The 27,557-nt window shown below is 34.8% G+C and overlaps 1 protein-coding gene across 1 annotated transcript in view; it reads left to right on the forward strand.

Annotated features, from left to right (window-relative positions):
• Positions 1-27,557, forward strand: part of emei (transmembrane protein 161-like emei) — a 70,029-nt gene that overhangs the window by 17,455 nt on the left and 25,017 nt on the right. The window contains exons 4-7 of the mRNA XM_090387530.1: positions 2,473-2,724; positions 5,488-5,642; positions 11,000-11,060; positions 13,604-13,747. Coding sequence (XP_090243656.1) covers positions 2,473-2,724; positions 5,488-5,642; positions 11,000-11,060; positions 13,604-13,747 — 612 coding nt within the window. The remainder of the gene's footprint in view (positions 1-2,472; positions 2,725-5,487; positions 5,643-10,999; positions 11,061-13,603; positions 13,748-27,557) is intronic.

A 27,557-nucleotide genomic window follows, 5' to 3' on the forward strand; every position in this document is an offset into this window, starting at 1 on the left:
AAATTGATTAATTAAAAATATATAAATGTAATTGTTTTGACTTCACTGCATATACCCCCAATGTAATTGGGGGTATATGCAGTGAACGCATTCATGGCATTGTTTTATAATACAGCTAGGCCTCGCATAACGTGAGTTCGATTAACGCGATATTCAGTTAACACTATTTGAAAAATGATACCACTTTTCACTTTACACGATGCAAATTTCCAGTTAACGCGATCTTTTTTTTTTATGCGATAGTTGAAAAAGATTTGAATCGCGCGTTAAGCTTACCGCGAGTCGTACGGTCAATAAACAAACGTTTGCCTGCTGCCCGCCTCGGTGTGTTCCATCAACCATCGGAAGAAGACGTTTGTCTCCTGCTAATAAAGTCAATGCAGACTTGCATTTAAAAATTTGAATTTTTAAATGCAAGTCTGCATTGACTTTATTAGCAAATTCTTTTAAAAATTCAAATTTTTAAATGAGCCAGATGAAAATGTTACCGCGAAGGAGATAACGGTAAAAGAATTAGATGAAATCTTTCGTATTGCATAGAACCTCAAACAAAAGGTTTGATGTTCTCTGCGATATTTATTTCGCCAGTGCCCAGAGAAGATTGTTGTCGGCTATCGGAAATTGATTGATGAAAAGAGAAAGTCAACACTGTTCAAATATTTCCGCAACAGTAATTTCTTCATTGTGTATTTTATGTCAGAGGTTCCCAAAGTTTCTCGGTTCACGGCGCCTTTAATGTCTCAGTAATTTTTTCAAGGCGCACCCAGACCAAAAGAAATACCTAACAGTTTCATTTAGTAGTTAGGTCCAAACAACTTAATAAGAAATGCTGAAACTGTGAACTACCTCGACCTAGTAGTTCGCGCGGTGTCTGACAGATGTCAAGTATCGCTGTGTTTCCCTCGAAAATTTAAAATATTCTGCGGCGCACAGTTTAAGAACTGCTGTTTTATGCAATAAACATTTAATTCCATAATTATTTTCATTATCTTTTACATTATATACAGTTAAAAAGTTATTTAAAAGGTATTTTTAAAATTCTTTATGGACATTCCAGAAGGTCAAGAACCAATTATAATTTTTCCTATTGGTTATGATATTCGATTAACACGTTTCCGTTTTGCGCGATGCGCTCACGGGACGAATTAATCGCATTAATCGAGGCCCGCCTGTACTTTATAATCAACAGCATGTGAATTGTAACATGTGTTTCAGGCTCTGATTCCATAAATTAAGCAACTTATGTCAACATTTTGTAATACAATTTTACTTATTTCTTTCTCTTTCTTTCTCAATGATTTTTATGTGCAAACTGAGAATATTTTGTTTCTGAGCATTTGCAATATTGCTCACTCATTTCTTCAGCTGGTGAATTGCAACAAACATAATATGAAAACAAACAAATAATAATTTCTAGATTTCTATTGGTACAGTTTTAATAAAATTTGGGCTACGATTTTATGTCATAAACACAAACTTTCATGGTTAATATTTTTCGTTAAAAAAAAAAAAAAAAAAAAAAATTTATTTCACACAACCAAGGTAAAATTTCACACTTGTAATTAGACATATTTTTATGCCTGTTCTCAGGTACCAGGCATTTTCTCTCTACCACCTTTAAATCACTTTAAATCAGCTGATTTAAAGTGACATCGAGCTTGTCACCAGCTCACATAGTGTAATTAGCAAAAGCAGTTTGGGCTTAATTTTGAAATTTACTGAAAACAATACTGCAAAAAGAGAGATATATTTTCCTTCATTTGCATGAGCTAGAAGTATTAAACAGCAAATGACACCTCAAGACATGGATTAACTTACCCCTGACGTTGAACTTCAGAATGAGAATGAATGACCCTTTCCGAAAGGTTGTTGAAAATTGATGCATGGCTAGTTCTCATTAATGTGAAATTATGCTTCTCTGACGGACAGAATATGAAGCTATAAAGGTATCATTATTATCTTTAACCTCCATTTTGGCATATGGCAGCTACACACAGTCACCACATGTCAAAATATTCTATTGCTGCTGACTGAAACCTTATATTACAAAGTAGACAAGACTTTAATAAGCTTGGGCATGTTAATCTTTCTCATGTTATCACATGAGAAAGATTTAAAAAACATTTGAGTGTTGGGGTGAATTTTTTTTTTTCTTTTATCTCTAAATACTTGCAGAAGGATCAAAGACTATAAAAATAAAAGAAATTAAACAATATGATAGAGTTGGGAAAAAGTAATATTTTTTAAATTTAGAGAAAGATGTGAAGTGATTGTTAGAAAGTAAAATTTTTAAAGTTCATTAATTTATTGATTGGATAGTTCTTTGATTAGCATTTTGGTGGTTTTTTAAAATGATAAATTTGTAATTATTTTGTTATTGCTTTTGTTTATGTGTTGATAAATATCTGTTTAAACATGCTTTTTGATGTTTGTATTTTATTTAATTGTGAGTATTTGCTTTCCTCTTTTCAGACATAATGAAAATACTGAGGACTCAGAATTTTTAGTTCCAAAAAATCTGGAACTACAGCTTGATTCAATTGCAGTTCAACCACTAGACATGTTCCAGCTAAGGTTTTATACTGAGTATCAGTGGCTTTTAGATTTTGCTTTGTGTGCAATTATTGTGTACTCGCTGACAGAACTGTATTACTTTCTCATGCCAGCTAAGGAAGAAGTAAATCTCAGTATTCTGTGGTGTATTCTTGTCTTGGGATTCACTCTGTATCCTTTCTGTTGAATTTTTTTAATTAGCTTTTATTTTATATGAAAGAAGTCTTGAAGTTTGCATATATTTAGTCAAAGAGTGGTTGACTGTTGGAATAATCTCCCACCACCTCTTGCAGAGGTTGGAAATTTATCTAAATTTAAGATGAATTGGATAATATTCTTAAAAGAAAGCTGTATAAGCTTGCTCCATGCATGAGTTTGTTAATACTAATACTGTAACACTTATGTACAATGATTTTTTGAAAGAAGAATGAACATATTTATTTACATTAATTTACATCTGAATTATGATGGTCCTTCTCAAAATTGATCCTGTTTGATATAATGCACCTATCCTCGTATCATTACCCTTTTCCAGAAACTTGTGAAAATCCATTCTTTAATTTCCTTCAAAATCATTTACTGCTGCTTTGATTGCTGCTTCTGAAGAGTTAAAATTATGCCTCCTTAATATTTTTTTAAAATAGGGAAATGGTAAAAAGCCAGAATTCAAATGGTTTGACCTATTTGATGATTGTTACACATTTGACATTGATGAAAACCAAGCACTCCGAGACATTTCTTATGGATATGTTTTCAGAGGACCTTAAGCACAGATGCAAATTCCAGTAATGTTAGAGAAACTTATGACCATAAAATTTACAAGCAGATGGCACCGCTTTTCTTTCTTTCATATTGGAGAAATTGGAGACTTCTGTGTTGAGTTCTGCTGTTCACTCTCTGCATCATAATGTTCTAGTTGGGTCTCATCAGCTGTTATAATCCTAGCTAGCAAGTCATCACTATCTCCAGCAATCATTTTCTTCATTTTCAAACAGATCTCAATGTGCATTTTGTTCTGGAAAGTCTTAGGACCCAACATGCAAATATATGACTCATGTGTTGAGAGGTCATCTGTGAATATGATGTAAATACTACCCAAAGATATATTCAAGATAACAAGGCCTGTTATTTTGCTGCTGTGGTGCATGACAGATTACCATATATGTGTGATAATCCTTCATGCACTACAGGAAAACGTTGATGTTTTGATTGTCTATCACAGATGTTTTGTTGGAGCACCAGCTTTTGTTATTACCTTGAGTCTAGCTTTAAATTGTTCAAAGGAAGCACAGATGAATTTTGGGGAAAGGAACTGGACAATTCCCCACTAGAATATTCCAAAAGTATGTTCTTGCACATCCTAAATTATCTGTGCACAGAACAACTTCTCTGCAATGTTATCCATCCTCCAACATGAAGGCTAGATCTGGCCTGGGCCTAGGTTCTCATTATGCTTTCTGTAACATGGAATATGGGAATAAGCTTCTATACAACTTATTTAAAATAAATAAAAAAAATACAGCAGCAAACTGTTCTTCACATATGTCAGCCATAATGGCATAATCAAAAACAACCAAGTATTTTTGAGATTACTGCCATGCCAAATACATGCACAGTAGTACAGTAGACTACACACACACACACACACACACACACACACACACACACACACACACACACACACACACACACACACACACACACACACACACACACACACAGCCCTCATAGAAAGTTCTATCAATCACAGACTACATAGGTTTCATACAAGTTTTATTGATTGCTGCATATTCCATGGTTTTCTGTTTGATGCAATAATATGTAGTTTATAAGGAGTTTGCAATTTGAAAAGAGTTCATGGTGAGAAAGGTAGCATATTGGCCAGACATAGCTGAGTGGTCAGAGTGAGAGTGCAGTAGCATGTGCTCTTTGAGTGGACTGGGGTTCAAGCTCATGATTGCTACATATGATTAATGTTTGTATTGACGATTTATTGTAAACTCCACTGACCACGTGGTCATGCTGGAGCATAAACAAAAACATATGTTATTAAAATCTAGTAATTAGTGATTTAACAATTTTTTTAGCATATGTTTTTATTATTTTATGTTCATCATAAGATTTTAATTATACATAGTTATTTCAGTCATCCTGTAAATAAATAGATTCATATTTATCTGTGTAGTCAGTGTTTAATAGAACTTTTTATATAATTTTATTTTATTTAGGAAGCTACTGGGATTAAAAATAAAATTCATTGTACTAAGGAAAGATCAAGAACATTAATTGAGGATATTTGTGAGTTGTCAAAATTTAAACTGAGATTAGTTGCAGTTGGGAACAGTCTTTTTACAGAACTGTATTTCAATAATATCACTGTTGGATGGATAAATGTGGAAAGTCTGATGTTTAGCTACCTGGGAGGGACATGGAAGTTTATCAGTTGCAGTAGCTTGGAGAATCTTAATTCCCAGTGTGAATACATGCTGATCCAATATAGTAGGAATACTCTGGATTTTGAGGCCCACTGCACAAGCTTTGTTGAGAGCTTGCTGTAGTTGACTCTGGTGAGATGGTTTAGAAATGGATGAGAAGAATTTGATATCATGAACATTATGGTCCCAACTTCATTACCAATTTATTTATTACCAGCTTTACTAGTATAAGTTGGGACTGCATTACAGATAAATAGCATTACATTTTCCTTATGGCAAGTGCTTTTTTTGGTGATCAGTAAAGCATCTTTGGGTTCTTTCTGTTGAAAATAAATTGCAGGACTTTATGGTAAGTGAATATAAATCATTTTAATTATAATATACTGTTACCATTAATAGCAGTAATGCACTTTTATTTAGGTTTAGTCAATAGCACAAACTTGTACTAAACATGTCATTATAAATTTTATTAAAGTTTGTCTTTAACTGAAATTGCCAGAAAAATATTATTGTCTCTGACAGCTTTGTATTTTCGAGGAGAAGAAGCAATTGGAGAACGATCTTTATGTTTAACCTCAGGATTTTTATTTTTCTTTCTTGCAATGGTAGTCTTAATTGCTGATGAGAATCTTTTGGAATTTGGGCTGCAGCCAGGTCAGCTTATTTAGTTAAATTAATTGTAATCAAATTATGAGAAATTATAGTATATGGTGGCAATTTTTAATCAAAGAGTATGTGGATCAGTCTGAAATTTATAGATGGGCACTTAATGAAAGATTGTTTGCTTCTTGAAGCCATTTTAACATTTTATAAATATGTTTTATATAAACAGAAGAGGAAAGGTGTGTGTGTGTGTGTGTGTGTGTGTGTGTGTGTACACGGGGTGGTACATAAAGTCCTACCCAGAGGAAATTTCAGAAACCCTTGATCCTATATAGGAAAAGGCCTGTGAACTGTTTATTAAGAGTGTGTCTTGGAAGTTAGCAGCATTAACTTCATAACTATGATAGATAATGCAAAGTTACAGAGAATCACCATTTTAGTAGAAATTGCAATCCTGAAAACAGGATCATTTGTGGCAGATATAATCCCATGCTTTTTTCTTCTCTGCTACTCGTCTCATTAGTTCATCTGACCTCCATTTAGGTCTAAACCTTGAACAATATATCTTAATTGGTATAAAAAGTGTAGTAGCTTTTACAGTTACTTCTCTGAGCACTTCCCATTTAGAATTTGAACAGCTGGAAACATCATCATTGGGCCCACTGAAGCAAATTTAAAAACTGTATGAGACCATTGTAATCATCTTTATGAAAGCCAAATCCCTTCTTTACCCTTCACACTAGTTATATCTTAAGTAAATCCCACATTAACAGATTATGATCACTGCCACCTAGCAGTTCCTTTATCTGGAGATTGTTAATGCATGAAGAGTCACTGCTGATAATCAGATTAAGAGTATTGCTTGTTGCCTTTCTAACTTGTTAGTGTACAAAATGCATATAGCTAATCCAGAAAAGTTGCGCTATTATGTGAGTGGCCAATCACAAGTTCCAGTCAGTATCTGGAAAGTTAAAATCTCCTATTATAAGATTATGATACCTGATGAAACCCTATCCCAGAAATCCGACGTGCATGTCACATTGGATTTCTGGGAGCATTGGCAAGAGGAGTCAGTCAGCAGCACAGTCTGATAATGGGTATCGGTAAAATACCTGAGACGTTACCTTAATGTATAGTAATTTAGGCGAATAGCTTAATAAACTATATCATTAATTTCATGTGGTATAAGAGTGGTATTAAATATAGTAATAATCTTAATGGAAAACAACCACGTAACATCCTTCCCTAACTACATTACTCCTATTGTAAGATGTTATGATTTACCGTTTCATTCTATTTGTCTGTTTTGTTTATTATACTCATCAGAATCACTTGGCTAATGACAGATTCATACTCTCATTTTTGTTTTCCCACTGCTTATGTCACACCGAACTGACTCAACATTACAACAGTGTCAACTGGGTGCACTGCCTTAGAGTCTATGCTTCTTAATCAAGAGCATGACTCCTTCCCTTCTGTCCTGTATTGTTTTTGTACACTGTGCATGTTGTACTTAGCATATTCAAATTCCACATGCCCTATGTCTGAGTGGCATCATGTTTCAAATATTCCTGCAATGTCTGCATTAAACAACTTAATCAATACTTCAAATCAAATTTATTTGCTATACTCCTAGCATTAGTGTTCAATCATGTATATGTGTACCTGCTTTTGATCTTAGTAACCTAACACAGTCCATATACATTTGCTTGTAGAAGCAGCACAAGAATCCATCTTACCTCTGCTTGTTGCTGCTGTTAAACTATTAGTCTGTGTTCCCCCATGCTAGCAGTTTTCCAACCTACCTAACACTGCCTTGATATCAAAGATTTGATAGGAAATATTCTTGCACCCATTGTATATAAGTATATCCCATCTCTGAAAAATACCACCTCTCCTGTTAATAAGCACAGATGATGCTCAGAAAAATTCTAAGACAAAATTGATTGACAGAGTTCTCATGTACCCTATCCTATCATGTCTGTGCAAATACCAGATACTTTCAGTTTCAATTCTAACCGACATCTTTTTCACAACATTGCCCTATATCTGTTAAGTAAATCCTCAGCTAAACTATTCCTAATATCATTAGTTCCACTGTATAATAATATCATCTTTGGTGCCCTTAAAAGATGATTACTCTTTTACAATATCATACACTTTTGTTCCTATAGTCATACACTGGTCCTATTCCACCTATCATTTTTGCACAATATATTTCCCTTTTCCCTGTGAATAGAGTCACTGACAATAGCTGCTTCCTGTGGACTCAGTGCATTCTATCTTTAGGGATGCTGCTCTGTTGGTTGATGCATGAGTGTGGGCTCTAGTGTTGATCTGGGCAACTAAAATAGTCTTTCATTTTAATTCACTTGAGGACATCAACCCTTTCCTTAAGTTCTCATATTTATCCATCAGAATGCTGAATTTGCAATTAATCTCCTCACACTCTGCAACAAAAGATACACAGAGGCATCCCTTTGTTGTATCATGTTCAATTATAGGATTTGTAAACATGCAAAAAGTAGCGCTCATTATAAAAAGGTCCTGATTCATAGGAAAACTGCCCTTGGCAGTTATTCCCCCAAGCCACAGCATCCCCACTACTTTCAGCTCTTTGTTTTGTTACTCCAATCTGAGGCATGGTTTTAGCTTAAGTTTTAAATATACCACACTAGACTAAGAGCTACGTGAGTACATTGACAACACCACATATTCCCAGATTATGTGATGATAGTAGTACATACTACACCATAAAATTACATTAGCTACTGTGTTATCAGATCATGTTTGTATTATAAATTTGTAATTTATAGACTTATAAAAACACTTCTGATTGATTTTATTCCTACAGAATTACATAAAAATTATTAAATAGCATTTGTATTATTCTTATATTAATGTAGTGAACATTGAATGTTTACAGCAGAACTCCCTACTTTGATGCTCATTTTTTAGCAATTTCCAATGCCAAGTAAGAAACAGTTTCACCTACTTTATCAGATAAACACAAATATTAGCTGCAATTTGAACCAAAAAAAATAACAAAAAACATTAATTTTTATGTAATAAAAGAAGTGTACTTAGTGGCATTCAATAATGGCAAACAGCTACACTGAAAATAGATGCATTTTAATCTAGTAGTGGCAGAATCTCCAATTTTTGCAAAGATGGTGGCAAGGAAACTTACAGGCACCTATTTTATTTTTAATTTTTAGAAAACGTATGCTTTTTTAATTCTGCTTGAATAATTCCTTTTTATATTTTAAAATATAAAATATTTTGTGTTTTTTTGAGGATTCAAAACTTGTAACTTTTTAGTTTTTAAAAATATATTAAAATTTTTAAAATATTTAAAATTTAGCATTTTATACCTTTTGTTTTCAAAAACCCCAAAAAAATGTTAATTTTGCCAAAAATTACAATAAAACTTATTAGACATAAAATAGAAACATCAGTTTCACAGTTGCTTTCATTTTACATTTTTAAAAACCATTAAGTGAAATTTCAAACTGTGCATGTGCATTTATTTCTGCTTATTATGTATATAACTATTATTAAAAAATTAAAAAACATTTATATTTGATACTATTAATTACTTCCATTTTAAGGCTTATTTCAAAATTTATTTAAAATATGGCACCCTTCAGAGCATGCAAAATTGAAACTATATAAACTATATATGTTGCTTTCCCCAGCCATTTTGAGAGAATACTGGGTTTCATGCTATCATCTTTATGCCATGAAGACAGTAATAAATCTTTCAAAAATGACTGGGGTAAGATAGTAGATGTTTATTGACCTAATAGGAAAGGAAAAATGAGTAACCTGAAACTTTACACAAACAGCGTTGGTGCTTGTCCAGTATCATGCCATTCTTCACACAAAATCCAGTTAGTTAGTTGCAAAATGGTGGCAGGCACCTGACAGGTTCTTGTGCCCAATTTCTATACAAAAACCATAAGAAAATCACTTCAGAAGCTATTGCAGCAAAAGTTTGACTCTATTTAGGAAGATGTGCACAAACATAACATTACACATTACTGTCCTTTTACAGAGTTCTACACTCATCACAGTGTACCAAGCAGAGTTGAACTGATGTTCAGGTGTCACCCTGCATAAGATACTGTACATGTTTAAATGTTTATTTAGGAACGTATAAAAATTTCAGGATATTAATTATTGATTGACAGTTAATGCAAGAAAGTTACTTTTGAAAGGTAGTGGGACACCTGTGAGGTGCCACACCTCCACTGTCAGGTTAAAGTAAGTAAATGCCATACTGTCTCAGAACGGAATTGAGGGGAAACTGGAATGAACTACAGTAGTAGACATCCTTTCCATTCAACATTGCTGTATGTACACAGTAGAAGGAAACTTCTACAATGGACTACACCACATCAGACCTGAATTCTACATCTGTTATTCATCACCACAACACTACAGGCTTGCAGAGCCAATCTTCTTTGCTCTAATTACTTTTTTCTAGGATTCCATTGGTCCTTGATACTTGTGGACCAATGCTTGAATGTTAAACGTATTTAAATATCATTATGGGCTAAATGCTTACATCATGCCAAACTGGTTCAAGGAATATAAAGATGTCTCCCTTCTTCAATAGTCCTTACAGTCATCAGACTGCAATCCCATAGAGCATATATGTGGTGACTTTGAAAGGGCCATCTGGCATTGGAAACCACCATGATCCACTATACAGGAATTGAAAAATACTATCCAATATTCATAGGCCAGTATATCACCAGAATATTACTTGAAGTTAATGGCATCCATGCCAAGATGAATTGTTACTGTGTTGCAAATTGTTACAGGTATATTGCAGACAAAATAGCATAATGTTAACAGTCCATGTAACCATTGATGAATGCTACAAATGAATGACTTACACCTTTATACCATGGTAAAATCATTATTTAGCAATATGTTACAGCACCTTTACAGGAGCCTTGATCACTTGCCAAGCATGTGTACTGCTAAATAATAAATTATTTTATTACATTGTAAAAAGTGTCAGTAATTAGTATCATTCTTTATGCCACAGATATCTTTATGGGATCTACTTGAATGTTATTTAACTTAGTTTTAAATTATGCTGTTTTAAAAGGCATTGAACATCATTAGCAATATGAATATGATGTTTAAATGTCCTTTTAAGTTGGTGGCAACTTTTAAAGAAATTGAAAAGAGTGGCGACTGTTAAAATGAATTGTAAAACAGGGAAAGGTAATAACTCTTTCTTTAGAAGATAGACAACTTGATGTTTTTAAGAAACTATTACCAAGAAATTTGTTCCTTTACAAATGGTACTGTTACATGACTTTAAAAAATGTGTTGTTTAATCTTGGTTTACTTCTAAGAATAATTAGTTAATTCATAATTATTTATTTCAGCATATTCAAGTTTCAATACAAGTGCCCATGACTTCTTACAAAACCAGGGACTGAATTCCAAGTAAGTCAAATAATATTTTAAATGATATGTATTGGGCCAGTGTTATGCAATATATGCATATTTCTTAAGAGACAGTGGTGCTTGCAGTTAATATGTTATGTTGAATATCAGTTTATATTCAATATAACATATACTTAACAAGACAAATGAGACAAATCAACTGAGAAGTGGCAACTGAAGTTTAATATTGACAAATGCAAGATACTTTGTATAGAGAGAGCAATCCCAGATTAATGTACTAACTGTGTGGTACCACACTCAGGTTAGTGGAGAATGAAAAAGACCTTGGGGTAATTGTGCTGTCAGATATGAAGTTCTCTGAGCAGTGAGACAGGCTGCCAGGACTGTTTATGGGCTTTTGTCAATGATATACAAGAATTTTGCCAGCAGAGACAAGGAGGTGATTATCCTGTTGTATAAGGCAATGGTTAGGCCACATCTTGAGTACTGCATGCAGGTCTGGAAGCCTCATTTTAGGAAAGACACTGATCTTCTAGAATGGGTGTATAGAAGAGCAACAAGATTGGTGAGGAGAATCAAAGGATGCTCTTACCAGGAAAAGCTTCAGTTTTGCAAATTGTATCATCTGGAGATTAGAAACCTGAAGAGATCTGATTGAGGTATTTAAGGCCTTGAGTGGATTGAGTAAGCCCAATACTGATGGGATTCTTCCTCTTGCTCAGACTACACACAAGGGACATAAATTCAAATTGAGGAAGAATTGTTGCAGGTCAGATGTGTGGAAATTTGCATTCAGCCAGAGGGTGGTTGATTGGTACAACAAACTCCCTATCTGGTGTAGAGGTGTATAGTCTGAATAAAAATAAATTTAAGGAAGAACTAGATAAACTGTTAGAGGGGATGGACAGGTGTAATGGGAAGTGTTAGCTTTTTTTTTTTTTTTTGGATGATGTTGTTTAAGCTTACTTTCTTGCATTATTTGTTATTACTGCTAATGATAATAATATGTTACTGCCTCAAGTTTTCATAGTTGCATCACTTGTCAATTTTTTTCAGGAATTTTAATTTGAAATGTACTTCATTAAATAGCAATTTGTTTTAGAAACCTTATGCCTTTTATACTCTTGACTTTGTAATACTTAAGATGGGTTTAAACTATGCATAATTCCTTTAAGCCAGATGCCAGACCTCTGCTGGTATGTGTTTTTTATTTATCCAGACATTCTTTATTGACTGTACTCTTAATTTATTGGATTGGAGTAATTTACATTTATATGCACTATATTGGGTTTTTGAGTTTATGACAATAACCGAGAACACCATTTTTATATTAATTAAACGTAGTGTAACTTCATTATGCATTGTAGCAGTGATCGATACCCTTATGTTTAGTATACAACTACTATTGAATACATAAATATTCATAATACGAAAGGATATATAGTGTATATTAGTATAAAATTTTTTTGCTTTTGTTAAACATTATATACAGGCAGGCCTCATATAATGCGAGTTCGATTAACGCAATTTTCAGTTAACCCTATTAGAAAAATTATACCACTTTTCACTTAACATGATGCAAATTTCCAGTTAACGTGATTTTTAAAAATTTTTTTTTTTATGCGATTGTTGAAAAAGATTTGAATCGCGAGTCGTACGGTCAATAAACAAACGTTTGCCTGCTGCCCGCCTCGGTGTGTTCCATCAACCATTGGAAGAAGACGTGTTACTTGTTTGTCTCCTGCTAATAAAGTCAATGCACACTTGCATAAAAATTCAAATTTTTAAATGAGCCAGATGAAAATGTTACTGTGAAGGAGGTAATGGTAAAAGAATTAGATGAAATCTTTCGTATCGCAGAGAACTTCAAACAAAAGGTTTGAGGTTCTCTGCAATATTTATTTCGCCAGGGCCCAGAGAAGATTGTTGTCGGCTATCGGAAATTGATTGATGAAAAGAGAAAGTCAACACTGTTCAAATATTTCCGCAACAGTCATTTCTTCATTGTGTATTTTATGTCAGCGGTTCCCAAACTTTCTCGGTTCACGGTGCCCTTAGTGTCTCAGTAATTTTTTCAAGGTGCACCCAGACCAAAAGAAATACCTAACAATTCTGTTTAGTAGTTAGGTCCAAACAACTTAATAAGAAATGCTGAAACTGTGCTACCTCGACCTAGTAGTTCGCGCGGTGTCTGACACATGTCGAGTATCACTGTGTTTCCCTCGAAAATTTAAAATATTCTGGGGCGCGCAGTTTGGGAACTGCTGTTTTATGCAATACACATTTAATTCCATAATTATTTTCATTATCTTTTACATTGTATACAGTTAAAAAGTTATTTAAAAAGTATTTTTAAAATTCTTTATGTACATTCCAGAAGGTCAAGGACCAATTATAATTTTTCCTATTGATTATTATATTAGATTAATGCATTTCCGTTTTGCGTGATGCACTTGCGGGACAAATTAATCGCGTTAATCGAGGCCAGCCTGTATATATATATATATATATATATATATATAATGTTTAACAAAATATATATATATATTCATTGAATATTAATTTTTTTTTTTTCCCCCTAGTGGACCAGCTTCTCAACTTATGTTTAAATTATCTTTAGCACTCTGGTGTGGTTTGATGGGAGCTTTTTTTACCTTTCCTGGATTAAGGTTTGCAAAAATGCATCACGATTCATTGAAGTATTGCAATGAAAGTCCATTCATGAAGTAAGTAATATTCATAGTGAATTAGCTTATGTAGGAGAGATTTACTACTATATTTGTTTGAATTGAAGATTACCTTTCTAATTTTTGGTGCAAAATTTAAGGTACTGTCTTGGAATTATGGTCATATTATTCAAACCAGTGAATAATATGACCATATTATTCATTGAAAAAAGTCACTAAAAATATACAGACAAAGTGGTCGAGATATTTCTAAGTAATTGACTTATTTGGTGGGCCTATGGTACTTATTTGGTATCCTTAAAACAATGTTTTTTTCCACCTGCATACAAGCAAATAAACATGATAACTGAAATCCAATATTATATATATACAGGCACTCCCCAGCTTATGTAATACTCGACTTATGGAAATTCAACCTTACGTAAGTTTTTACCGGCCGGTGCAAACTTAAAAAAATCTGGAAACGTATTTTGCCTCCCGGGAATAAATGGAGGTATCATGAAAATATCGTAATATGAACCCAGTAACACATTGTGTTTTTTTTTGGTCATTCATTCCAAGACCTCGGAAGTTGAAATTTTTGCTATATAACTAAGCTATTTATCTCTCTAAAAAGTCATTTTTATAATGGAAATTGCACTACACTTTCATCGTTATCATGTTTTGTTATAAGAATCAATTTTTAATGCCTCTGTGATATTTTTCTAAAGCACATTTCTGGAGGTCACTACCATAAAACAATAAAAACAATTTGCACTTTCTGATTTATTGGGCTTTTCTGTTAGCGCAATCTATTATAAGTGGGTAGTAAACTCAATCTTATTGCATTTGCGATAATACAGTCGGTCCTCGTATAACACGTGTTTACATTACACGAATTCGATCATACATGATTTATAAATAGGGGAACGTTATCTTATATAACACGAACCGAATTCGCTTATGCATGATTCGCCTTTGTTTTTACAAGAAATGGCAGTCGAACGCGGAATCACCCCAACCGAACGCAACACGATAGGAATGAAGAGAAGATTCTGAAAATGTATTTATGTGTTTTATATCAGTGAAGGGGAAACGCATTTCACCATAATAACGTAAAAACCAACACAATTCCAGCTATCGATATAATCGCAAATGCAATTAGATGGAGTTTACTACCAGTTTATAACAGATTCCACTAGCAGAAACGAAACTGGAAATTGTTTTTATTGTTTTATGGTAGTAACCCCCAGAAATGTGCTTTAGTAAAATGTGGGGTGTTAATAGTGTATCTCTGCCTTTACGGTGTTGTTTATTCAGTTGCTATACGCGAGCAGCTTTGTTTATGTGTATTAAGCGTGCCTCCTCGTTTTGTAATTGCGCTTTATTCCCTAAAAATTAGTAAAATACTTAAAAGGTGTGAAAAGGAAGCGTCCTGGCGAAGACACTGCAGATTCAGAGAGAGAAAAAAAAAAAGCAATATCGATAAACAGAGGCAGACTGGGTCAAAAATTCTTACCCGGGAAAATTTATAGTGGCCTCATACTACGGTTTATGGCCATAATCACACCGGCCTTCAGCCCACCGGGATTTCCCGGGTAAGGCTTATGTTATTATTATATTATTATTATATTATGTTATGTTATTATATTATGGCCAGTCCGCCTCTGTCGATAGAGAAAAAAATATGAAATTGTGAAACGCTTTGAGCAAAATGAAAGACCATGTGATATTGCACGTGCTACAGACCTAAATGAGGCAACGCCGAGAATTACAAAGAATGCGGAGAAAATAAAAACAACTTTCATAGCGGGAACAACTCAAAGTGTAATTAAAATTCATTAGATTAAGATACAAGAATTGGAAGAGATGGAACGGCTGTCATCTGTTTGGATAGAAAATCAAACAAAAAACAAGTTTGCTTACGATATAAGCAAAAGAATTATCAATATTTTATTACGTAATAGTCGTAATAAAATACGTAAGCATTTTATTACGACTTACGTATTATAATTTATACTTACGTATTATAAAATATGTAAATATTTTATTTAATATAATAAATTTTTTAGTATTAAAAATACTAAAAATACTTTATTATAATATAATAAATAATAAAAAATATTTATTTTTTATTATTTATTATATTATAATAAAAAATATATTATATTTTTTATTACGTATTTTAATCATTATAAAATATTTACGTATTTTATAACGATTAAAATTACCTGATTATTTATTGTGTTTGGTAATGTTTTGGTTCCAAATGTGTGTTCAATCTTGGGTGGTCGGCACCTAACCCCACTTTTCCCATAGGGCCTGTTGTTTATATTGCACGATTTTGTATTGCACGAGGGTTTCTAGGAACACAATTATCATGCTATACGAGGACAGACTGTACCAATAACTGGAATTTTGTGGGTTTTTACGTTACAGTATTATGGTGAAAAAAGTTCCCCTTCACTGAAATCTTCAATCATATAAAAACATAAATAAATTTTCTGAATCTTCTCTTCATTCATATTTACTTATTACAATGGTGAAGGGAAAGGGACCAACGGAAAGTGCAAGTGCTGGCAGTGAACCCAATAACACATTGTTTTAGGAAACGAAACAAAATTGATTTAGAAATGAAGATGATTAAGAAGTACGAAGCAGAACAAAGTTTGTCATCTATCGCCAGAATTAGGTCTCGCTGCTTCAACAGTCAATACTATTTTAAGAGACAGTGCATATAAAAGAACGTGTTAAAGGATCAACAGTGATCACAAAACAGCGTTCAGGCTCTATTTCGAAGATGGAAAAGCTATTAATAATATGGATGGAAAATCATATTCAGGAGCGAGTGCCCCTGAGTCCAATGGCCATTTAAGCAAAAGCAAGTATTTATGAAGATATTAAAGATAAGTACAGCGAATCCCAAGCCAAGTTCGTGGCAAGCAACGAGTGGTTCAAGCATCGCGCTGGTTTCCAAAACATTAAAGTATGCAATGAAGTTGCCAGTGCCGATTCATCAACTGCAGAGGAATTTGTGATGTGTTGGAAAAAACCCCTTCTAAATTTCTACTACCCTCAACTTCTGCAATACCATGCTTATCAGCTGGAGACATTGATTTTGGTAACGATGCTCGAAAGGTAAAACTTGCTAACATTATGCCTGTCTCCTCTCTCTTTTTGTAATTTTGTACACTTTGTACTTTTTCCTGCACATGAGATAAAAAAATTGGATAAATAATTCTATTTACATGTTCGTCGAGCATTTCTTTTTTGCTTCAATCAAATTCAATGCGCATAGTTGTGAGTGCTACATAAGCATTTAGGGAAATTCCAACTTACGTAAAATTCAACTTGCGTAAGGTTCCGCGGAATGCAACCTTTACGTAAGTTGGGGAATGGCTGTACATTGAACTGTTATATTATAGCTGGCAGTTTTTGAATTGTATAACTGTTGGTTTGACTTTATGTAAAGTAAAACCAAATGTTTCGTATTGCATTCCCATGTGTATATATATATTTAGTACTCAGTAGTGCTGAATATATATATACAAATACAGTAGATCTGCCAACCCGCACTGGATCAGCGTGACAGATTATGGTCCATTCCTCAACATGATTGTTGAGGAAGCCTCCAACCTGCAGTGGATTGACAATGGCTACAAATTTATTTATTACTTTTTTATTATATAGCTAGTTAAGTATATCTCTGTGTTTGAATTTGTAGAGTATGCAAAAAGAAAAAAAATGTTGGTGCCATCAGTTTGTTTGTTTGTTTCTTTCTCATCTGCAATGTTGCAAAGAGATTTGATTCCTTATGGAAATAAGAATTTGGCTCTTCTTGGAAATAGTAGATTTTTGTTCTTTTTTCTTCTTTTTATGCTTATTTTACTTTACATTTTTGCAAGTTTTATTTTAAGTTGAACTTATTCTTAATCTTGACTTGGTGCATCATAGCCTTAGTTGCTCATGTGCCATAAAAACTAAAATCACTCACTCTCTCTTAATCTGGTTTTCTGTTTGGTCAGCAGTGAGTTATATACTTTTTATAGTGATAAACTTATTCAACATCTTTATGTATATATATTATTATTTTCTGAATATAGTTCACTACAGAAACAGAGGACCTCTATATTGTCTTTCCTCTTAATTTTGGCAGTTGATCCTTAAAAAGTCATTAAAATTGAGCAGTATACAATATGTGTATATGTACATTGTACAGCTAGATCTCCATATACAGCTTTCCATATGCGGAAAGGTCAGGGAATGACCACCGCATATTCCCGGAGCAATATGGCCTTAGTTGCTAATGCTCCTAAAAACCAAAAAAACAACAAAAAACAACAGCCTCAGGTTACGTAAAGAGTTTAACTAATGTACAAGTTAGTGCAATTGCATCATTTCTGTACATAGTCAACTACTTAGGTAGTTATAAATTAGCATCATTAAGTAGTTATAAGTTGTTATAAATTGGCATCAATTGCACTAACTTCTGCATTAGTTAAACCCTTTACGTAACACAAGGCTTTAGCCCTAAACTATACTGTAATCTAAATTACTCCATACCATCAGGCATCTCTCATATTGTGAATTTATACTTCGCAACTGGGTTGTCATCGTTGCAACACCAGGGTGCCTGCCTACCCACTGATGAGGAGCCAATAAGTTCCGAAACAGTGCCGTATGGGTGATAGTATCCGCTGAGAATAAGTAGCAATAGTCTTCTCCTGTGGTGAAGCGTTACTTATTCGAGGTAGTGCAATATCATGGCAACTCGTTGTGAAGGTATTCACAATATGAGATATACTTAATGTGCCAATTTATAACCACTTAAGTAGTTGTTTGTACAGAAATGGTGCAGTTGCACTAACTTGTACATTAGTTAAACACTTTACGTAACCTGAGATTTTAGCCCTAAACTATACAGTAAAATAACACACATAACATATATACAGGGTGATCCAAAAGTCGGTAAACAATTCAAGAATCGGTATTTCAGTGAATTTTTGACGTATGGTAATGAGATTAGTGCAGAAATGAATAGAATTACGTGAGTTTTTTACCAAAAGAATGAGAAAATTATTTCCAAATACGTCCATCAAGTGGCGCTTGATCTGTAACACCACAAAGCACCTCATTATAGTAAATATTCAATGCGGTGGCCTTTGTTGTCGAGCACTGCCTGAAGACAAGTAATGACGTTATGGACAGCACGAAACAGCATTTCTGGAGGTATCATCGATACCTGCCATTGTATAAAGTCTTTTAGCATTGCCAATGACGTTGGGTGATCTCTGTAAACCCGTGACTTCAGGTAGCCCCATAACCAAAAATTGCAGGGCATCAGGTCTGGAGACCTTGGTGGCCATTCATGCTGAAAGTGATGGCTTATCACTGGATTCTCTCCAGACACTGAGAGTAACAATTGTTTCACAGGAGAAGCAATATGGGGTGGTGCTCCATCCTGCATGAATGTCACAACATCCAAAGCTTGCCTTTTCCCCAGGCTAGGGATAATGCAGTTGCGTAACAGGTCAGCATAACGCTGACCAGTGACAGTTTCAAAACCAGAGCCACTGATTTCCTGAAAGAAAAATGGCCCTATAACAAAATAAGAGGTGAATCCACACCACACCGTTACTTTTGACTGATGCAATGGAGTTTCCGTGTAAGCTCGAGGGTTTTCCGTATGTTAATGAGAGAATTGTTACCATATGGAAAACACTGTAAACACACACACAATTGCCCAAATTCTGCAATTGTGTGTTTACAGTGCCATTGAGAGTGAAATGGACTTCATCCGTCCACAAAACAATTGACAGCCTGTTGTCACATTCTTCAATTCACCGAAAGAAACATAACTCAAATGCATCCCGCTTTGCAAAATCGGGATGCCCAAGTTCTTGAAGGTGTTGAATTTTGTATGGATATCTACGGAGGACTACTCTTAGTGCTCTCCACACAACACTCCCATATGGGACGCCAGTTCGACGTGAAACTTCACAAGAGCTTGCTTCTCCCTGTGATGATAATGCCATTAGAGTATCCATGTCTTCCGCAACTGCAGCCGCAGTTGTAGCACATGTTGATGGTCTTCCACTTCGTGGACGATCTTGTAACGAACTAGTTGTCTCAAATTTCTTAATCACCATCTTTAGTCCTGCAACAGTCATTGGTCCTTTACCATGTCGCATACCCTTCAGCTGACAGAAAGATCACAAAGCTGCAGTTGCAGATGCAGCATTACGGTAATAACAAATGCACCAACAGTGCTCTATCTGGTAATGATAACATGACCGCTTAGCTTCTTTTCTTTTTCTTTCTCAAACGTTCACTAAACTGCTTAGCTGTTGTTCTTGCAATTCCTTTGTAGCAGACACTTGTGCGACATCATTCATGGTACAGCGCCACCTGGCGGTCATATTTGGAACTAATGTTGACATTCTTTCGGGAAAAAAACACGTAATTCTATGCATTTCTGCACTAATCTCGTTACCATATGTCAAAAATTCACTGAAATACCAATTATTTAATTTTTTACCGACTTTTGAATCACCCTGTATATTAAAATAAATATTAAAATAACACAAAACATAATATCTATACTCTTCACTCCCATAAGGTAACTATCCAATCCTGCTTTGAATTTAGCCAGACTCACTGCCTCTACTGCATTGGGAGGCAACCCACTACCTGTTGATGACCTTCATGAGATCTAGTCTTCTCTTATTTTATGAGATTTTATATTTGTGTTTCTTGGTTCTTGTCTCACCTCATTCATTCTGTTGCCTTATATACCCTTCACTGCATTATATACTTCAGTTAGATCTCTCCATTAGATGTCTGGTTTGCCAAGCTTTGCAGGATACACCTAAATCATTAATGCATCAATTTACCCACATCACTAATCTGATCACCTTTCTTTGAACCCTCTCCAGAAGTTCTGTATTTTTTTCCAGTTGCAATCTCCAGATCTGAATGCAGTATTCCAAATGTGGTCTAACAGTCATCTTGTATAGAGGAATAATGATGTCCCTCTCTACTGGCAGTGGTCCAATAAGTTATGGACATCCTGTGCCTTCTCAGCTGCCTGTTTACACTGCATGAAAAATTTCATGTCAAAATAAATGATAACACTGAAGTCCTTCATGTTAAATCACTTTTAAGCACCTCTCTTCCTTTGCTTTGTTTATATTTGATTCCAGGATTTTTTTGTTCCTCAAATGTACACTGGTGTTCAAAGAAAGTGCATCACATAAGAATTTCATATTTCTAACCCTTTTTCACAATGGTATGTTACATTAATGACTAGCATCACAAATAGAAATATAAACAAAAGATATTTATTAATAGTTAAGCCAAAACTAAGTAATATTTGACAGGTACTCTCAAAATATTCCAAAATGAGCATTTGCAACCTTTATACAACAGTTTTGGTAAACATGACAATTATGGCTGAAATTTTGTCAGAAGCCACCCTCAATTTGCTTCAGTTTATCATTTTAAATGGAAAACAAAATGAAAAGTTCACCAGGTGCAAACTAATATTTAATTGAACTGTCTCTGGCCCTGATGACAGCAGCACACCGTCGAGACATTGACAAGATCAATTTCTGAAAATAGTCAACTGATAGTTTGTGGTTCCGAACATGAATTATGGCTTCCTGAAGTTCACGAAGTGTCTTTGGTTTCTTTCTGGCAACTGCAGATTTCACATGATGCCAACAGTTCTCTATATTTTCAGGTCCGGGCTGTTTCCTGGCCAGCTAAGAGTTGTAATGGACTGTTCTTCCAACCATTTTTTCACCTGTAACAAATGTAAATGCATTATTGTTGAACCTGTAAGGCAGAAATGAAGCTAAAGTAACTACAGAAGTGCCTACTTACGCTTTTCTCCCGATAACAAGGTGCAGAGTCGTCCTGAAAGATGCAATTACTTGGCAGGTTGAAATGGTCTCTAATGGTTGGCAGCAATTTGCCTTCCAGTATATCAGGTATCCATTGGCATTTACAGAACCTTTTATAAACTGCAGGTGACCTACTCCGTGATATGAAATGCACCCCCATATCATTTGGCTGGTAGGGAATTTCGCTGTAGACACCATACAGTCTGGATGGTATTCTTCACCATGTCTACGGCGAATATTTTGTCTCTTATTAGAGCCATGCAGGTTGAATTTCTTCTCATCTGAGAAAATAACTGACTCCCACTGCTCGAGTGTGGGTCCATTTGACATGCTCCTTACACCAAATTAATCGGTCCTTTTTCATCTTTTGTGTGAGGAGGGGCTTCTTCTTAGGATGACGGGCTACAGATCCATTTTTGAAGAGGCGTCTTCTGACTGTTACTGCACTTGATGCCACTCCTGTATGTTCTTCCCATTCTCTTTTCAGCTCAGATGAAGAAGCTTTATGGTTTTTAAGGCATAAGTGCTTCAAAACATGGTCCTGTTTTGGCGTAGAGCATCGTTTGCTTCCGGTTCCTTTTTTCCTATCAGCAGAACCAGTATCCTTGAGTTTGGAAATAAATCTACTCGCTGTTGACTGATTACAAGACACTCTATAAGCAATATGGTAGGAAGAACATCCTTTCTCATGTAAAGCAATAATAGCACTCTTTCTTCGTGGCATCAACTGCACGTAACTCGCCATCCTGACACAAGCAAGGAATGACTGCAATTCTTGCAGAACATGCTTTTATAGTTGAAAGTAACAGCTGATGCAATATAACATCATCACCTACGCGTGTCAATCTTATCTGATGCAATCTGTAAGAAATATTGCCATTTACTTATGTTATTCAGATGACAATTACAATTTTAAGGGGTGATGCACTGTCTTTGAACACCAGTTTATATATAAACTTACATTTAGAAGCAGTAAACTTTAGTTGCCATTTTTTGGACCACATACACAGCTGAACCAGACCTTTTTGAAGAATTGTGGCCTGGCTCAAATTGTTAGCCACCCTTCCCAACTTCAAATCATCAACCAGCAAACTTTGGCAGCTTCCCTTGTATGCCCTCATTAATGTTGTTCATCAGAATTAGGAAGGAACCTCACACAAAACCCTGAGGGACCCCACTTGTTATGCATGTCCACCCTGAAGACTGACTATTATGACAATCTAGCTCTTAGTTTTCAATAAATATTGTAGTTTAGTTATTAGTAAATTGTCTGTGCTGCTCTGAAATGTATTTAAGAAATTATTCTAACATTTCATCAGTGAATGATCCCTGACATTCTCAGAGACATTGAATAACAGGCATTTTTACCCACTAATATAGAAGGATGGTCAGGGAACACCCACTGACCATCCCTTATGTTACATGAAACTGTATAAGTGACCAGTTTCATGGAACATAAAACACGAAGCTTAGCCAAATCAGCAATCATGTATTAGTTTGAGAAAATAATGTTAATCTGCTTTATATTTTTCTATCTGGGGAAACTTTTTCTTCTCCGATGGCAGAGTTTGGGCTCACACTCTTTAGAAACAACTGTGTTTATTAACAAGTTGACCTAAAGTTAATATCAATTTTAATCAAATAACATCACCAAGGTGAAGATGGTTCATTAAAAACTGGAAAGCACTGTTGTGACCAGTTTCAGAATGTTGTCTGATGGTCACAGTGGTTCCTTCGATATTTTAATGAATAATGTGTTCAGCTCCTTGACCACTCCTGTAAATTAAATTAAAAACAATATTAGTAACTGTAGATTGACTTTTGAATAAATATAGTCATTTCTGAAGGGCATAAGCCCAAAATATGGCACTGGAGGAACAAAAGTGGACAGAAAAGCAATGCAGAGTAGCATTATATTCTCAAACTGTTTTGATATTACATTGATATAGTAACTTGCTCCTTTACTTAATTGCAAATAATGTATAAAAATTGTAGTGATTAGCCCTATCATAAGTAATAAATTTAAAACAGGAAAATACAAACTAAGTGTGACAAAGTATGGTATTTCCTGGCAGAATTTGTATGGTTGCATATTTTTCCTGAAGCCACTTATAGGAAATAAAATTAATGGCCATTGCAACCACTGAAAATTAAGGTTGTGGTCGGGGATAAAACTTTCTTATTAGAAATATTTCAGTGTACAGCTCAATCAAAAACATTAATATTGATATTTCTGACTGATTTGATTAATGTTGAAACATTTCTCTCATACATCATTTGGAATGAATATATGATGTTTGTTTAACCAAACAAGCTATACATTATATGTGGAGTAACTGAAATTAAAATTTAAAATAATGGTTAATTTTTTATTTTATAATCTTATGCTTGGTTAATTTCATTTAAGCAATATAAACAGTAATATTTGCTCTCTATTATCCTCTAAACAAATTAAATCTCTCTTTCCAACACAATCATGATTGAAGGCAAACTAATTTAATTTCTTAGCATTAAAAAAAAGTTACTACAGTACCTTACGACTTAGTCTGAGATTTTTGCTTTTTCTTTGCATTTCTATTGATGACTCTTTCTAAATTAAATGTTTAGCACATATCAGTGCTCTGTTCTCTTAAATCCAGTCTGTATTTAAAATGTTCGGTTTCATTTCTAATATGAAGCTCTTCTGGTTGATTTTCACCTTTTTGATTTAATTAGTTGCTTTGAACTTATTTAAATTAAAAGCTGAGGTTGAATTACCTATCTATAAATGAAAATTAATCACCACAGCATAAATGCACATAAACAATAAGCCAAATTGAAAACCACGTAGCCGTGTAGTGCCAGTGCTTAATGTGCTGCTGTGAACAATGTTCTACCAGACATACACTGTGCTGCCACTTTATTAGGTACACCTACCTAGTAGCGTGCTGAGCCTCATTTAGCCTTCAAAACAGCCTGAATTAGTCTAGGCATGGATTGAACAAGATGCTGAAAACATTGTGCAGGAATGCAGTACCATGCAGACATGAGTGTGTCACACAGTTACTTGAGATTCGACAGAAGTGTAGGCCTGCAGCGAACAGCCCTTTCCAGCTCATCCCAAAGATGTTCAATAGGATTGAGATCCGCGGACTGAGCGGGCCACTACAGCAAAGAAAAGTCATTGTCATGTTCCTGGAACCATTCCATAGTGGTTCGGGCTTTATGCACCAGCACATTATCCTGCTGGAAGTAACCATCTGACTGAGGATAAACTGTCAACATGAACGGATGCACTTGGTGGCATTCAGATGTGAATCTATGGGTATCAATGGACCCAAAGTGTGCCAAGCAAACATTCCCCACACCATAACACTGCCCCCACCACCTTGCACAGTAGCCGCCAGACATGATGGGTCTATGGATTCATGTTGTTTTTGCCAAATTCTGAGCCTTCCATCAACATGATGCACCAGGAACTTCGACTCGTCAGACCAAGCAACTGTTTTCCAATCCTCGATAGTCCAGTGCTGGTGTTGCTGTCCCACAAGAGGCATGCTCTCTTGTTCTTCATTGATAACAAAGGTACGTGATGTGGCCATCGGCTGTTGTAGCCCATTTTCTACAAAGTGCGACTAGTGGTCCGCTACGATATTTTTTTCTCTGCACTAAGATTGTATTCTGACGTGATATATGACATTGTGTCCTGTCTGTTTGCTTGCACAATTCTAGCCATCCTTCTCTGACCTCTGTCATCAACAAGTGATTTTCTTCCACAGGAGTGCCGTTGAGAGGATGTTTTCTGTTTGTTGCACCATTCTTGATACACCCTTGAAACTGTGGTGCATGAAAAGTTCAGAAGAACTGCCGTTTCAGAGGTGCTTTGTCCAGCACATCTTGCACCTACTACCATGCCACATTTGAAGTCTGTTAGATCACTCCTTTTCCCCATTCTTGCTAGGTTTGTACGTTTAACTGATTCAAAAAATTCAAATTATTATTTTAGGGCCACCTGTAATCTCTTACATATACCCATATATGTATATGACTGTAAATTGCGTGTGTTCTCTGGTTGATTTGCCTGTTTTGCTGGATGAAAAAACCCAGTTTCTGGGGGGAAAATCCATGCTATCTATGCCTGAGACCGACTAATTCAGCCACGGAGTGAAAAAAGCCCATTAAAGTTCCTTGCATCATCAACGGGATTCGAACCCAGGCCTTTTCCACCCATGTGGGGAGGACGGTGACGATACCGCTGTGCTACCCATGCAGACACACTTAACTGATACTAGAAAGGTTGTTCTGCTGCATTTATATCCACAACTGTGGTCATGTGACTTGCAATGTTGTGGGAGGAACCATTTGTGTGCACAGCAGGGGTGTGCCTAATAAAGTGGTAGCACAAATGTATATATATATATATACCTTATTTTTATATTAAATAAAATTTTTTTGCACGCAATAAAATTATGCTATTATAATCCAGCTATTTCAAAGTCATGATTTATAACTTTATTTTAACTATATTTAACATGCTGAATAATAAAGTTATTAAAATAATTTCAGTGGTAATTATTTTGCATAACAAACATTACTAACGTACTGTATAAGAAAGAAAAAAAGATCATGAGAATAATAAAAAATATATCTCCTGTTAAAAATTAATTAAAACCATATGTAAAGGTGTTATATGCTTTATATTCTACTTGTAAGGCTTTTGAAACTAAAGAAATTGTTGGTATAGACAAGACACAACTGTCCATATAACTCTGTATAAATGAATGATAGGAATTCCCCTTGTATTTCTTGAAAAATGTTAGTTGGATATTAAACATTAAATTCATTTGTTATTCATCACTCTTCCTCTCTCTCCCCATTTCTTGTTAACAGAAAGTACTCTATATGCTCGAGGTACGAATTGTTTGAGCCCTTTCTTGAAGAACTGAACTTCAGGTTAAAGTACTTAATAACAGATTAGAAAGAATACTTGATGAGAATCAACCAAAAGAGCAAGCTGGCTTTAGGACAGGATTCTCAATTGTGGATCATCTTCACGTAATATTGCAGCTGATGGAGAAAGAAAATAAATATAAAACACCATTATGATTGGCATTTGTGGATTATGAAAAGGCATTTGACTCCATACTGCATAAGGCAATGTTTCGGGCACTGGAAAGACAAGGCATAGATACCCCATACATTATGATTTTGAAGAAAATATATGAGAACGCTACCTCCATTATTAGACTAGAAAAACACAGTAGCAAATTTAAAATCGAGAAAGCAATTCAACAAGGAGACGTAATATCTCCGAAGTTGTTTACTGCTGCCCTTGAGGAAGCTTTCAGAAGATTAGACTGGTCGCAGAAAGGAGTCAATGTGAATGGAGAGTATCTAAACCATTTACGATTTGCAGATGACATTGTGATCATAAGCACGATCCCGAAGAATTAGACGAAAACTTTAATCAGTTATGCACAGTTAGTAAGGATTTCAGACTAAAGATGAATATGGCTAAAACAAAAATAATGATGAATGAGTATACCCTACAAAAGGATATTGGAGGAACAGTAATTGAAAAGGCGGATTCATATACTTATCTGGGAAATGTCACTAACTGTAATAATGGTAAATGGCAGGAAGTCAAGAGAAGGATAAATTTCGGATGGATAGCATTCAGGAAATATAGTCACATACTGAGGAGCAATATCCCAATTTGTCTGAAACGTAAAATAATGGACCAATGTATACTCTCTACCATGACTTATGGAAGTGAAACTTGGGCACTCACCAAAAGAATGGAAGAGAAGCTGAAAACTACACAATAAAGAATGGAACGAATTATACTAGGAATCAGACTGTTATATAAGAAGAGAAACACATGGATTAGACAGCAAACTCAAGTAGAGGACATCCTTATCAAAACTAAAGAACTGAAATGGACTTGGGCACAAAGCTTGAAATGGACACAGCTTGAAGACTTGATG

Source organism: Mastigoproctus giganteus, chromosome 13 (genome assembly GCF_048544385.1).
Source record: "Mastigoproctus giganteus isolate SK-2022 chromosome 13, ASM4854438v1, whole genome shotgun sequence".
In the NCBI taxonomy this organism is placed as follows: Eukaryota; Metazoa; Arthropoda; class Arachnida; order Uropygi; family Thelyphonidae; genus Mastigoproctus; species Mastigoproctus giganteus.